The 15,376-nt window shown below is 29.6% G+C and overlaps 3 protein-coding genes across 5 annotated transcripts in view; 1 reads left to right on the top strand and 2 right to left on the bottom strand.

Annotated features, from left to right (window-relative positions):
- Positions 1–3,957, top strand: part of LOC106687700 (uncharacterized) — an 11,197-nt gene extending 7,240 nt beyond the window's left edge. For 2 of the 3 annotated variants that reach the window (XM_014431726.3, XM_014431725.3), the window contains exons 5-7: positions 280–486; positions 3,454–3,629; positions 3,707–3,957. In XM_014431726.3, the coding sequence (XP_014287212.1) occupies positions 280–486; positions 3,454–3,629; positions 3,707–3,873 (550 nt within the window). In that variant the 3' untranslated portion in view covers positions 3,874–3,957. Of the gene's footprint in view, positions 1–279; positions 487–3,439; positions 3,630–3,706 lie in introns of all 3 variants that reach the window. The other variant, XM_024360114.2, reaches the window with a different exon arrangement.
- Positions 1–8,020, bottom strand: part of Hlc (putative ATP-dependent RNA helicase DDX56) — a 28,228-nt gene extending 20,208 nt beyond the window's left edge. The window contains exons 1-4 of the mRNA XM_014431699.3: positions 7,798–8,020; positions 7,561–7,722; positions 5,225–5,359; positions 4,300–4,490 (exon numbers count right to left, since the gene is read on the bottom strand). Coding sequence (XP_014287185.2) covers positions 4,300–4,490; positions 5,225–5,359; positions 7,561–7,722; positions 7,798–7,869 — 560 coding nt within the window. The 5' untranslated portion in view covers positions 7,870–8,020. The remainder of the gene's footprint in view (positions 1–4,299; positions 4,491–5,224; positions 5,360–7,560; positions 7,723–7,797) is intronic.
- Positions 8,021–14,121: 6,101 nt separating this feature from the next.
- On the bottom strand, positions 14,122–14,905 carry Trs33 (trafficking protein particle complex subunit Trs33). Its single transcript, XM_014431746.3, has one exon. The coding sequence runs from the start codon at positions 14,856–14,858 to the stop codon at positions 14,388–14,390; it is 471 nt and encodes a 156-aa protein (XP_014287232.1). The 5' UTR covers positions 14,859–14,905; the 3' UTR covers positions 14,122–14,387.
- Positions 14,906–15,376: the final 471 nt, after the last annotated feature.

Here is a 15,376-nt window from a genome sequence, read left to right as displayed (position 1 = left end):
TATATGTATGTATGTATGTATGTATGTATTTTAAAATGCAGGTAGGTAGTCAACTATTCATTAATATACCAATTATTTATCAGTCTAAAAAAGTCACAATATTTCCTTAGTTATTCCAAATTAATAAATAAAGCCTTTTTTTTTTAAGCACACACACAAACTTGTGATTTCTTGATTATTATAATTGTTTGGTTTCAACCAAAAACTAATGTTGTATTTATTTTTTAAATAAATAACCGTTGACGCAGTTATATGAAAAACTTTGTTTTTTAATTTCAGACCTTTATCATGTCCAATGCCATCTTGTAATTTATCACTATGCCCGTCAGCACTACTTATTCATTTGCAACAGTGTCATAGAGATTTACCCAGTTCAGAATTAGAATTATCAGGAAATATTTCTACTTTTGACATATATGGAAGACTATGCCAACTCGAAGCTCTTGAACCAACCCCAATTCATCTCTTTAAAGTAAATGATGGAATGTAAGAAATTAATTACTTTATTACAGTAGCAATACATTAATTACAAAAGCATTAATAACTAAAAACATAACAACTAGAGGAACCAGATTGAGTAGCAATAAGAAAATAGAGATTATAAATAAACTTCATTAAAAATGAACAGGAATCCCTTACTTACATTTTAAAATAAAAAATGAAATGTCTTAAGTGGCATAAATGATTTTAAAAAAAATAAATTATTTGTATTTCATACCCCAAGTTTGCTTGTTTATTCTGTTTGTTAAACTTTAATAAAAAAATTAATAACCTCAACTTTACCATTTTTTTCAAATGATTTTTCCCAAAAATTCCACTCGTCAAAAGTTTTAGACCAGTCAACCATTTAAAAAAAAACATTAAGCCCTAAAACATTCTCTTATGAGTCCAAATAAAAGCTAACTGAATACGCTTCAAATTCCTTATATATATTAAAGGAATAAATATTTTTGTTAATAATAGGAATAAATATCCTCTGCTTAAATAAATATCCTTAGAATAAATATTTTTGACAATATTTCACAAAAATAAGAGACAATTACAACAATTTTTTACTTTTGAGGAAAAATGATTAATATTTGAAGAACTCTCATCATAGCAAGTAATAGTCATATACAGCTCATATGGGGCTTCAAATTGCAACAAATACTATAGACTTTAAACATAAATTTATACATAATATTCTGTCAAGCACTTTGTTTTAGAGTTATTGGGTAACAATAAAAAAAAAAAAAAAAGTACAATCATTCTCAATGAATGAATGCTTAAAATTCGATACATCATTCTAGTTTCTACACAAGCTAAACTTCATACGTAAATACATTTTTTCTTTTAATCATTACTGGAAAGGAATCAGAATTTGACATGCAGAACTCGGAAACAAGCAATTCTTTTTTTGCAGATCTATGTTATTATTATTGAGTCATTTCATATGAAATGTCCATTTTTATTATTTCAGAAATTTAAAGTGGGGGGGGGGGTTAGTGGATTTTTGTTATTTACTACATTTATGTTTACAGATTATAACAAGCTATTCTCTCATTTTTTATATTTACAATAATTCCAATTGATTGTACATCGTTTAATATGCCATCAAAAATGACCATGGAAACATGCAATTTTTGAGTTTAAACTTGAACACTCAACAGTCCAAGCTGCAAGAAACATTACCACAGTATTAGAGAAAGGGTGTTGTAATGAATGGACCATTTTGCCAGTTGTTTGAAAAATTATTGGCTAGTGACACAGATTTGGATAACCAACCCAGAGGAAGACCCCCACCAGCAATTGACGACAATGAACTCAGGCTTACAATGGAAGAACACCCTTACTAAACAAATAAAGGATTCACAACACAACCAAATACAAGAATAGCAATAGTTTCTCAACACTTAAAGACCATTGGTAAAGTAAAAAACCTATGGGTCCTCATGAACTTAATGAGAGGCTGAAGCATTATGAGACATCCGTATCACATGCCTTTTCTAGAAAGGATAATTACTTGTGATGAAGAGTGTATTGCATATGTCAATATCTACGAAAGACCGGAATACATGCCTAAGCCAAATTTGCATTCAATGAAATTATTTGTTTTTGTGTGGTGGTCAATGGAAGGAATAATTTATTTTTCCTTTTCACCCAGGAGTGAAACCATCACCACATCCACATTGCACTCCAGTGATATTGACATAATGCATAAAAAACTCAAAAACTAAAAACTATATTGATTAATTAGAAAGGACCTATATTCTTACAGAAAAGTTAATAACACATTGGGAAAATGTATAGAAAATAAGGGTAAATATTTAGAATACAAATGTTCTGATCTCATAAAGTTGTTCTACTAAATAATTTTTCCTGTGAAAACTGACATTTCATATGAAACAGGTCCATAATTTCCTGTCTCATAGAGTACAATCTTTTGGATGGTTTTAACATACATGGGATGAATTAACCATGTAACGAGGGATTGCTACACACCAAACATTTAATTTATGTTTCGTATCACAGCTACCAACTTTAATACATAACTATTTTGCTTGTGATGGCAAGTAATAGGTAAACTAATTACAATATAATATATATAAATAATTGACCGTATAATTTCAAATATGATGAAAATTGTCAGGGTTGCAATTATTTTTATCCTTTTTGACCGTAACCCAGACCATCTTTTTTATATTTTAATTACAATAAACTTTTTTTAACTCATAACTGTCCAGGCTGTACTTTAAAATTATAATAAGACCCGCAATGTGAGGTCGCCATTAATATTATTAGAATGTTATTCTTTTTATAGAACATTTTAAGAATTTGACAGCTTTTTTTTAGTATCAGAAATAATTTCCCATCTTTGCAGTTGCTTTTGTTTGACAGACCATAATTCAGTGTAGGGAGAAAGACCTGGTTTTGGCATACATTGCTAAGTTAAAAAAAAAAAAATTACTTAATAAGGATTAAAACCAAATCTTAAGAAAAGTCGGATATAACCGTTTAGTGATCTAGACCAGATGAAATTTTCAATGAAACTCATCCCCAATTTTAAGGTACTGTTCTGTCTAGAAAGAAACCCAATTTCAGCTCATTAGTCTAAAGGAAACTGGCTGGAAGTGCCTAAACATAGTATGGAAAAAATGTATATTAATAGGATATCTCTGAAACTCCCAAAAACTATGTTCTACAGCTCATGAAATGGATAAAAACATCCACCCCCATCCTTGATGACCTTTGATACATGGGAAAAGTCTTTACCTTACTTTTTGTAAAACCAATAAAATATTATAAAAACAGATATCAATGAAAATTTTACTCAATTTTTAAAATACAATAAAGGCTTTCAATGAATTACACAAAAATATATTTATGCTGTAACAATAAAAGAGAAATTAAGAAAGATTATGAATGTTAGCTGAATTACTGTAATAAAGATATTTGACAGGTGAAACATAACAGGTACCCTGAATTCCCGGTTTTGCTTCATATGTGCTGGTTAAGTGAGCAGGAAATGCCAGCATTAACTTCAGAAAGATGGTTAGCAGCATGGCTTTCCAGTCTATATATTGTGCCAATGTGGTTTCGTCTGCAGTTTGTGGCCTACTCACCCACACAAACTGCTATCACATATGTTTGTAAGTTTTGGTATTGAAAATTAGAAAATTGAAAACAATTATTTTTTTTTTTTTAAGGATTTTTCTGTTTCAAATAGGTAAGGCTACAGAAACAAAAATTAAGATGTCACCAAATGAAATAGCAGAAAGTATAAATGTGATGCTTGTACAAGAAAAATCACTGGCCCGTCTATATTCCAATGAACTATCTCTTTATGTTGAAGTTAACACATATAACAGTAAACCAAGAAGTGACTATTCTTAGTCCTTAATGGCTGTTAATCAAAGAAAAAAAGAGAAAGAATACATAAAAAGATTAGTAATGGAAATACAATATTTTAGCCTAAAATCACTTGTTTTCTGTTTTATAAAACATATAGAAGTCTTATTTATCAAAAATCTAGTCATTTTAGGTGTGATGATAATTTCTTTCATATTCAGAATATACAATTCACCTTAAGTATAAGGGCAATATAATAATTAAGTAATGACAATTTAACTCTATTGAAAATAAAAGAAACAGAAAATTTGAAACAGAATAACTAGCACATAAACTACTATATACGTTGTCTATTATGTAATTGCACTAGAAATAAATTCTCTATTATACAATAGTAAAACATACACTTATCTCATTACTAATTAAATATTTTTAAATTCTGAATTATATACAAATAAAATACACACTCACCTCATTACTTCTTTGATATCTTCTTCATGACCAAATGAAAAAACCAGATCTGCTTCATCAATCACAAGAATTTGAAGAGAAGGATCAAGACAAAAATTACCAGCTTTTAAATGAAGCACAGCCCTCCCTGGTGTTGAAACAACTATTTCAGGAGGATTCTTAAGCACGGCACGTTGTGTTCCGACTTCTACCTGTAAGATAGGAGTTATAAAAGTTTTGTTAATTAACTTCACTCATCTAATTCACTAAACACAGTAGCTGTTTTAATTTGAAATGTAGAAGCAAAAGATAAAGAAAAAAATACATTTTAACTTAGCCCGTTATGTCTGAATAATTAGTTTTTATATAAAATTGTCCATTTTGTCCATAATGGATAAAATGAAACCCATCCTGGTTCATATTCTTAAAAAGACCATTTTGTGAGACGGGTTACCTTAAAATGTCTATTTCCAATAAAAACTCAATTGGAATTGTTCTCCTTACTTTACATTTCTTATACAGATGAGTGAAATTGATTAATATATACATATATATCTTGTTATTCGAGACTTAATTGTGACTTTTTCTTGTGCCTTTCATTAATAAAAATTTAAAGAAAAAATAAGGATAACTTTTTATGGAAATCACTAATATGAAAAAACATTTTTTAAAACACCATTCTCAAAAAGTGGCTTATTAAGGCCCAAAAAGGCGCTATAGTAATTTTCTAAAGTTTTATTTGTTCTCAGACAACAAATCATTAACCATGAAATAGTGAAACATCACAATTATATATCAAACAGATTAAAAAATTAATTAAATTTTGGCTAATTTATAAGGATAAATTAGCTATAATTGATGAAATGAGAAGATTTATTAAGAATTCTCTAACAAATTTCACTAATAGAAGAAGTAATACTAAAATAAATACGAAAATTCATAATACCTGAGGAGAAATGTCGACAACTTTTATAACTTGAGAACATTTTATCAGCAGCTGTTGGATGTTATTAAAAATTTGACGACTGAGTTCCTTACTTGGAGCTAAAATTAGCGCTAATACTCCAGACACATTGCTCTCCTAAAACATAAAGTTAATACTGAAAATAACATCAAATATGGATAAAATATTACCTATGATTTCCTGCCTTCACCTCTATCACAACACACCAAAAATTGAACCAGCTTATAAAATAACGGATGGGTTCCAGATTTCTGTCTGAACCTGGTATCTGCCAATTTCAGGAATTAACATTCTCAAAAATTTCAACTTAGTACTTGGTTTTCCAGACCAGAAGCCAATATTTGTACACAAATGCAACATTAAATCAATCTAAGAAATCAATGTATATTGAAAACTTCTGCTACCTTTCTACTTTACATAAACAGTTGAAGAATTTATGACAAATTTTAATAAACTTTATTTTCACTTAAAGCTACATTTATTTTTCACATAAACATTTCCAATTAACCATGGATTAACATTCATATGCAATTGATTATACCATTTAACTATTTAATACTATAATTTCAATGTAAACAATTAATAATGCAGGTTTCTCAACCACAGAGAAAACTAAGAAATAGAAAACCCAGTATCTGTTCACTTGCATTTGAAAAAAATTGTTTCATTATTAAGACAATTTATAAAAATTGGGGCAAAATATTTAAGTTTAGAACTAAAGTAGAATTTCAAAACTACACAAATTTCCCAAATTTAATGACTGGTAAACTGGATAAACTCAGAGAAGTTTTATTTATTTCTTAAAACCTGCCTAGAACACATTAATCTATCAATTCCATTGTTTGTTTTTTTAATACTGTTCCTATTTAGTGAAAGTATGTGTACCACATTTCCCCTGCCATCGTTCAGAATGCAATCTTTTTGGTGCATAACAAGACACATAAAATCCTTTTAAAAATTATAAACATTAATAGCAATGGAAAAACTACTGATTACAGGTTAATCAGATTTTAGGTTCACTAAAGATAAGAGGCCTCTTGAGTTATAAAAACTATCACTATATTTTATCATCACAATAAAGACCTCCTTTAATTTTAAAGAAGTTATTTAAAGAAAATTCGAACAGTAACTTTTCTATTTCACCCATGACCTGATTTCGATAAACACTTTTTGGTTTTCTGAAGGTCTACAATTAAGACCGAAATTTTGTCACAGATAAAAAATTGATACAAGGAAGCTGAACCAGGTGTGATCAAAAGTAACTCTAATAGTAAAAACCCTATATATTATGGACCAATGTTTCATGAATTCTTTAGCTTTTTTTAAACCAAAAGCCCTACATAGTGGGGCGAAATGTCTCATTAGAGTTAACTTTTACTGCACCCAGAACATCTTCCTCTTATTAATTACACACAGTCAATCAACAATCTCCCAAAATATAATTACTATATCTTATAGCTCACCATATTCCTAACCACCATCTCTCATAATATTTAATATATGCAGTCGTAACAGCCCACATTACTATCATTCTTCAAGGATGCAAATATAAGAACTGAACATGTAAGACATTATGAGAACAAAGCATAGATGAATGATAAACAATGAATACCAAAAAATTAGAAAAGGAGGAAAAAATAAACATATTAAATAACATAAAAAGGTTAGATGAAAAAAAGGGTTCAATTAGACAACCTTCTTTTAAATTTAAAATCTTAAATCCTACCTAAATAGTTGAAAAGAGAACATGATACAGAATTTACACTTTAGTTGTAAGTACAGATTGAAACGTTGGTTTACTAAAATCATTTTGTAAAAATTAACATATTCTAACATTAAATAATATCCTGTTTCCAAGCAAATAATTTTAGACCAATCAACAGACCAACATCTAGATTGCTCAGTGGAATTTTAGCATTAAACAAAACACTAAAATGTAAAATTTTAAAAGGTTCACTTTTCAAACCAATAATCAACAAAATAAACAATCCTATTATATAAAAAAAAATTGAGTGGAATAATCAAGCAGAAAATAACACTTCTGAATGATGAACCTTATAAGTAAATTACGTTAGCACAAACAAGAAAATCAGTTGTGAAAATACTAACACCTAATTTAAATTAATATCGATTGATATGACACACAGCAGAAACGAATACAAAATTCATTTAGAATAAAGCAGTAAATCAGCTAAGAACGAGGCTATTTGTCAGTCAGCAACTATTCATAAAATTATGAAGTTGGCATACCCATGAACATGTACAACAAAACATAAATTTCCAAAATTCGAAACTAAAGTTAAGTTTAAATAAAATACCTGTTTGATAGAAAGTATCTTTTGAATAATGGGGACTGCAAATGCACCTGTTTTCCCTGATCCTGTTCTAGCTTTAACAAGCACATCCTTTCCTTCTAAAATTAGTGGAATAGCTTTTTCTTGAATAGCAGTTGGCTCAATCCATCCTACCTTTGCAATGGCCTGAAGAAAAAAAAAAAGGTTCAAATAATAAATCTGAACTTCGATAAGATATTTCACTAGGTATAAAATACTTACTTTAAGTATTCGATCATCAAGTCCCATTTCATGAAAATGCTTCGCAGCATCATCATTATTTTTCTCCGCCATCCTACAAAAAATTAAGCTACTCTAATAGGGAAAAATTGATGAAGAACATGAACGAAGGGCCAATACTTATGACACGTGGTAAGTAACCTTACAAATGGCGGAAGAAATTAGGGTTAGTTGTTAAACTGTTGACTCAACCATGGTAGGTAAACCAAGAGGGAACCAACTGAACCAAGTGACTCCTAAAAATATTCCCTATCAGATCATACAAATTACATTACCGTTAACTGTAATAAAAAGTAAAGTAATATTAAAAATCTATTTTTTTTTTAAGTAAAATTACTAAAGCCTCATTATCTCTAATATTCAACTGTATCATATAAAAGACTAGGTACGTATTAGATTTTTATTGCACATTAAGACTTCAAATTGAGTTAAATTTAAGCTCTAAAATACTAAATTACTATGCTTGGTTTAAGTTAAAATAAATAATTCTTCAACAAAATAATATAATCAATGAACTTAGTTTAGGTAATCCAATAACTGATGTTTCTTTCAAGGAATAACATTACTCCAGGAAATTATATCAAATTAAATACACTATATTTCTAATAGTGTTAATTCTAATGTTAATTAGAGAATCTATTTATTTCAACATTTTCATATAAATAATGAACCAGGTACGTATGTATCACAATGATAAATATTTTTTTCTTTTTGAAATATCCTCTTAACAAAAAAGGGGGAAGATTAGTTTTCTTTGGAAGAAAGCATTACTAAAAAAAGGTACTCATTTCAAGAAGTTTGAATGTGAATTATAAAGTGTATATTATTTTAACTGAGTATAAGTATTACAACGAAAGATGTCTGTTGCTGATTAGATGTTCCCTCTCAGAGAAAATCAGGGATCAACACCCTCCACATATGACAGCGTTTTAAGAAAGAAACTCTACAATAGAATGTTAGAGTTATGGATCCCACCGAAAATTATACGTTTGGTTCGCATAACAACGAAGGAAGTGAATTGTTGCGTACATGTTCAAGTAAGTACGTCTGAAAGATTTTGCACAATCATAAAACTTAGGAAGAATCCGTTGCAAGCCATATTTTTTAATTCAGCTTAAATTTTGCAATGCAAAAATTCAAAATCCAGGCGAATAGTAAAATATTTAACAGATGAGCTATGATACTAGCCTTTGCAGACGATATTGATGTAATAAGCTGAACAAAAGGAATGCAAGAAGGGAAACTGCATGATTTGGAATAGTTAAAACGAAACAAAGACGAAGTACATGTATATGAACCTGATTTGCAACCATGGTGATGGAAAGCCTTATATTGGTCAACACAACTTTGAGAGGCTTTTATGGCTGAGAGAATTAGGGCATCACCTTATCAACCTAACTGAATCCTGCCTGTGGGGGTTGAATTTTATTTCGTGGAGTCCCCACAGAGTGAAAACTTGGACCCTCCTCCCGCCCCACTCTGGTTAGAATAAGTATTTAACCGTAGATAATTTCCCCTATATTAGAAACAACCAGGTAGAGGGTAATAAAAAAAAAAAAAAAATCATAAAAGAACACCTTAGAAAAATTTATCTATCTTAGAACTTCAATAGCGATATAATCACTACTGTGGATCTTATAATGTATAAGACCATCAAGTCGGGCTGTATAAAAACTTTTCAGACACATGCTGACCCTACGGATCGGAATGTTGGACACTTTCTAGGTTTGACGCAGAATCTACGAAGCCGTCGACACTTTCAATGTCATTAATCTAAGGCGGGAAATTTGGCGAGAATGACCGATGACCAAACCCCGAGGGAAAATGATGCTAGACAGGTCAGCAGGTCTAGGCTGCTATGGTATGGCAGGTGAAGCTCTGTCCACCTTTCTTTTCTATAAGTACTGTAGATTGGTTAGGCTTGATAACCACGAGGTCTAGAGACTCTTACCCATGCTTGTGTTACCACAATGACAATTGAACAATTGAGATTTGTTTCGTCCGTTAGCGCATATTATTATTTTAATAAGTCTTGAGACTTGTTCCTTCCAGAAAAATAACGCTTAGAGGTGAGGATTAGCCTGCGCTCTTTGAAGGCAACTTTATTTTGAAGTTAATAAGGATTTCGCACATGAATGATGATATGTGATTATATGAAGTTGTAGTAAATGTCATTTCCAGTAATTTGGTATATCTATAAAGAAAATCCATTAAGTCATTCACGAAAAACTCGTGCTTCCTTCTCTGTTAGGCGATATAAGCCGAAGAAAACCGACCCGGTTACCTACTGGAAATTCGATTCGAAAGAACAATAGCACACGAACCGAATTTCTACCAGACTGGTTGCTTCTGTGCCTTTTAAACTTTGTAGGCTTATAGCTTCCAGAATGAATATAAGTCGTCTGATTGCAATTAGGTATTTGTACCGTCGTATTTAGGATCGATGTAGTAAACGACGTCACTATGTACATCCTATAAACAAAAAACATGTGAGCGGACATTCTTAGATATCTGTTTTAATAATAAAACGGATGAAAACAATATTTTTAACTACTTTAGGATAGCCAAGCCATCCTTTCATATGAAACTTAATAATAGTGCAACAAAAATTAAGAAATGAAATTAATTTATAATTAAGTGTGTATAATAAATAAATTATTGTGAGTTATAAAAATGTATCGAACTATAATTAAAATTCTGATACAAATAATCTCTGTCCTATCATTAATATAATTAGTTTATATTTTATTCAACTTTGATTTACATCAAGGTCATTTTTTCCCCATAAAAAACTGAATAAACTTAAACAAATTAGGGATAAAATCAAGATGCATAAAAGTATTTGTAAGTAATCAACTCTTAATCCATCCGAATAGTTATATAATCTTGTTCATCCTAGCACTGGTAACACACTTGCTATGATAAAAATAAAGTTAAAAATAAAATAACTTATTTCTAAATGTATTACTTGGATCAATAAAGATTACAATAGAATCTTCTGTTCCACTAAAAGCTGACGTCTTAAACGTAGCGTTTCTCGATGGCGTTTAATATACCCAGAGATAAATTAGCGCAATTTGATGAATCTTAGGAGGCATTACAGTTTAATTTTTCTTTTGTAAACGTATATTGAACTTCTACTTTACCTTGCCTTCACTGGATCTCTTCTTCTTCTTAAACCATTTCTTCCCTTGGTAAGGACCTATAGCTAGTTCCTGTAGGACTTGCTACCTCCTTCACGACCGTAGGCTAGTTCCCTAGGGAGTGAAGTTTTCGTCCTGCAAGGATTAACAACTAGTTTCTTATGGTATGAAGTTTCCATCCTGCGAGTATTTACGTCTGGTTACTGCAAAACTCATCTCCTTTCTAGCTATCTAACCTACTGAACAAGCATTGTCCAGGCCTTCTTGTAAATAGTAACCTACATCTTAAATTACTTAGTCATTAGTAATTAATTTAGAGAATTAATTACACACAACCAACTTGAACAGAAGAAAACAGTTAACACTCTAAACTTCTATAATAATCTGCCATGATCTTTCTCCAGTTCTTGTACATCCTCTCCAAAATTATTTTATCATAATATCAAAGTCTTTATTTATTATCACTAATTAAAACTATTTCACCTCGTTTTACTAAGTCAATTTACTTCCGTGGAAAAAAAATGTATCCTCCATAAATCAAGTCTGAAAATTTTTAATTTGAGATATATGAAAATTTGGATTTAAGGGTTTCAAAAAATGCTAAAACCAAATCTGAACTGATTTTTCCTAAACAAAATTTTTTCAGACTACTTTATAGCCTAAACTACTTAGCCGCCAGATGTTGCAGGAAGGCAAACTTTATCCTACCTAGATTTCTGTTGATACAAAAGGGTTTGCAAGATTCCAGCTGCCGGGTCCAACGAAAGGATAAGAAATGTCAAAAGGAGAAGAGACCCAGAGAAGACTGATAAATAATGATCATATACATTTCCAAAACTTATTGTACTAAAATGTACTGATCTATAATACTCCTTGTTATGCTTCCGCCAAATTCGAAGGTGATTCCCGTGAGGTGGTATTTACCACTGAGGTCTTCTGATTTTGACTTAGTCTAGTCTATGGTCCATTAAACACAATCGAGAGATGCTACGTGTAAGACGCTTTCTGTCAGTAGATTCTATTGAAATCTTTATTAATTCAAATGATACATTTGTGAATATTACAATATTATATATAGTCGTTACATGAATATTATAAAAGTACAATCAAATATTAATTTATGGTGTGTGCCTGATTCCAGTAGTAGTTTCCATGTTAGCTATATAATAAATACAATCAATTATAATAAAAAATAAAAACTATGTTTTCTATTGAAAACTGATTTCTAATGTTCTATTGAACATTGATAAAATTTAAGTTCCTGTTGACTTTATTAAAACAGTAAAAAGCCTATATTTAAGGCAAATGAATTTCACCAGATTCTCTTTTAATTAACACCTTCCTCATTAAAATATGAGCTGTAAAATAGGTGTTTTTTTTTTTGTGTAAAAAAAAAAAAAACCTAACTACCTTCAAAATTAATCTGATCTAATGGACTCAGTCTAACAGCCCAGAAATCATTTCAAGCTTTTTCTTTTAAGGATTTTTAAACTAGAATAATAATCAGCTTTCTGATTTCCACTATCACATTTACTTTTCAAGTGAAATATGTATTTATAATATAAATGTGTATTGTTATTCATCAAACAAACTTTAATTTTAGAAAGAAATTAATCTATTTAACATATTTCCAACAAATAAAGTAGATAACAAAACATAAACACATTTGCCTTATTTTATCATCATCATAATAGGACCTACCTAAGGCAAACCTAAATAATAAAAAGGCAGAAAGAAGATTGATAGAGGTGGTGGTAGGAAGAAGTGATACATAAAATATGAGCAAACAATTGGTTTTCAGCCAAAATCTTATTTTATAAACTTTAATCAAATGAAATAAAAATAATGTTATGACATACATTCTTCTAAATTAGCAATTATAAACAATTAGTAATATAGACAACATTAAATGAATTGGAATAAAAATTAGTTACCAACAATAATAATATTTTATATACATGGTATAATATACAACTTCTAAAACAATAGGAAACGATTTTTGGTTTTGGTAATATAGAGTACATTTAAAGTCTCTTTTTACAATTGTCAATATTTTTTTGTAATTATAAAAAAAAAAAAATGGTAGTAATATAATTAACTCAATACCATTATAGCAACACAGTGTAAAAATAATTTAAACTGACTGACCAAGCAAGGAGGGAGAAAATTTTATAAAGGGAGAAATAACGTTGATTTTCGTTTTCTGCACCCCAAAAAAACCTTTGATAGGAATTTTCATCGTAATTAAAAAAAATTGAAATAACTTCAACATGATGCTACTAATCTACACAAAACTTAAAAGGGGCTTTGATCATGCTAAACTGCATAAAATGGTACAAATTGGACCTTTTGCAAACAAATTATAACCAGAGATATATAATTAAACATTTGTGAAATTTTTAACTTCTTTTTACACCATTGCCATAAAAAAAAAAAAAAAAAAAAAAAAAAATCAAAGATATTAATATGAGAAATTAAGCTGTAGTTAGGTTAAATTTACATTACTTGTGTGGAGTTATGAATTTCTTGAATATGTGACATTGGCGAAAAAAAAATATCCTCCAAAAATCAAACCTTAAAATTTTAAATTTTTGATTTATATGAAAATTTGTATTAATGGTTTCAAAACACAGGAAAACCAAATCTGACTTAAGAACATAAATCAAAAATAATTAGTTACAAATAGAATCACTGTAAATGAATAAACAATAGAAAGATAAGAATCTATCAGTTTAAAATCTCCTTATAAAAAATAAAACAAAAATTATTTCTGTACATTCAATTTATTAATTTTAATCTACCCGATATTTATTATTGGGCAATCTACGTTGGTTTAGCTTAATGTAAATTTAAGGCAAGATTTATCTCAATTTAGTTTGTTTCTTACAATAATCCTCTCATTCTGTAATATTTACATTTTAATTCAAACCAAATATGAATAATGCCAACATCATTGATTTCTTTAATAAATCATTATCAATTGCAGTGAGGCCACTAAACTTTGAAAAGTCTTTTTCATAGATTTAAAATTAAAATAAATATATTTTAAATCTTAGTTGGGTCATTGAACTTACAAAAAATGTCTGTATGAGTCAAGTCTCAATTCTGAAAAGATTTCACATAAAAAAATATCTCTAGGTACATCAGAATAATTTCAACAATATCATTTGCTTAAACAATACATATATTTTACATCAAAAAGCAATAACATTTAGTATAATAAATGCCTGGATAATTACCAAGCAATCTTAGAATATAGATCACTTTGTTGCCCCAAAACAAACATTTTCACATTAGTAATTGTATGAAAAAAACAAAACAAATTAAAAACCTCTATAAAATAAAAAATGGAGATTGACAAAAAAGAAGAATATGGCAAACAAATCAATATGATAGCTCCACCATAAACAAAAATTAGGTACATCTTTTTTAAGTCCTTTGAACTTGTATATGAAACTTACAGGTAGGCATTACTTGTACTTCAGCTGTTACAAGACAGTTAATACCAAGATTTCCTAAAGCACCTCTCAGAAGTCCTGATGTAAATGCAATGTACATTGGAGCAATGTCTAATGACTGTTTCCCAGCAGAAATTTTGGCCATGAACCGAAAATTGTTGTCTTGCAAAACATATACACCTTGGTGGTTAGTACGTAAATTGTCAATAGGTTTTTTATATATTGAGGACCAAAAGTCTGTACAAATAAATTTCACTGTGTCTAATTCATCTTTAAATCTTGGCCAGTCCTTAGTTAGTCTCTCTATTATTCTGTAGCCAGTAGAAAATCCGAAATATTCTAACGTAGTGAGATTGGTTTTGCTATCTTTTTGTCCTGAATTAACAATATAATTAACTAGTTCAAAATGTAGAAATTCTAACAAAACCTCGTCCGCTGACATTATTTGAAGTAAGCCTGCAAGAACTAAACCTTCCGAGTAGGAAAATAAATATTTAAGTATCGATGTTCATAATAAATCGATAAATGTTTATAATTTCAAGATTTAAGGAAAAACGTACCTATCGTTAAAATTAACATCCTTCTTACTTTAACATGGCAGTAATAATAAAAGCAATATCTGGAGTAACTTGGAGAGCCCATCCACATAACCTACTTAACATTTAGTAAATGGCATTTACAAAACTATGACGAGACCAATAATAGACAATGCATCCATAATATACAATGAGTCAAACTCACCACTATTAATTAAAAAGCTAGATACAACACAAAATAATCCTCTTAGGTTATGTTTGGGATCATTCAGCACAAGCCCTACGGGCGTTGATGACCTCAGGGTTTTACGCCCTAAAGCCCCAGACAACAGCACAAGCCCTACAAACCCATTGCAAGCAGAAGCAGGCGAATCGCCTCTCCAAATGAGAAGAAATTGGTTAGTAAAAAAATTAATTTTAAAAG

The sequence above is a fragment of the Halyomorpha halys genome, unplaced genomic scaffold (assembly GCF_000696795.3).
Source record: "Halyomorpha halys isolate HHAL.00 unplaced genomic scaffold, Hhal_1.1 Scaffold999.1, whole genome shotgun sequence".
In the NCBI taxonomy this organism is placed as follows: Eukaryota; Metazoa; Arthropoda; class Insecta; order Hemiptera; family Pentatomidae; genus Halyomorpha; species Halyomorpha halys.
This window is presented reverse-complemented; position numbering and strand designations above follow the sequence as displayed.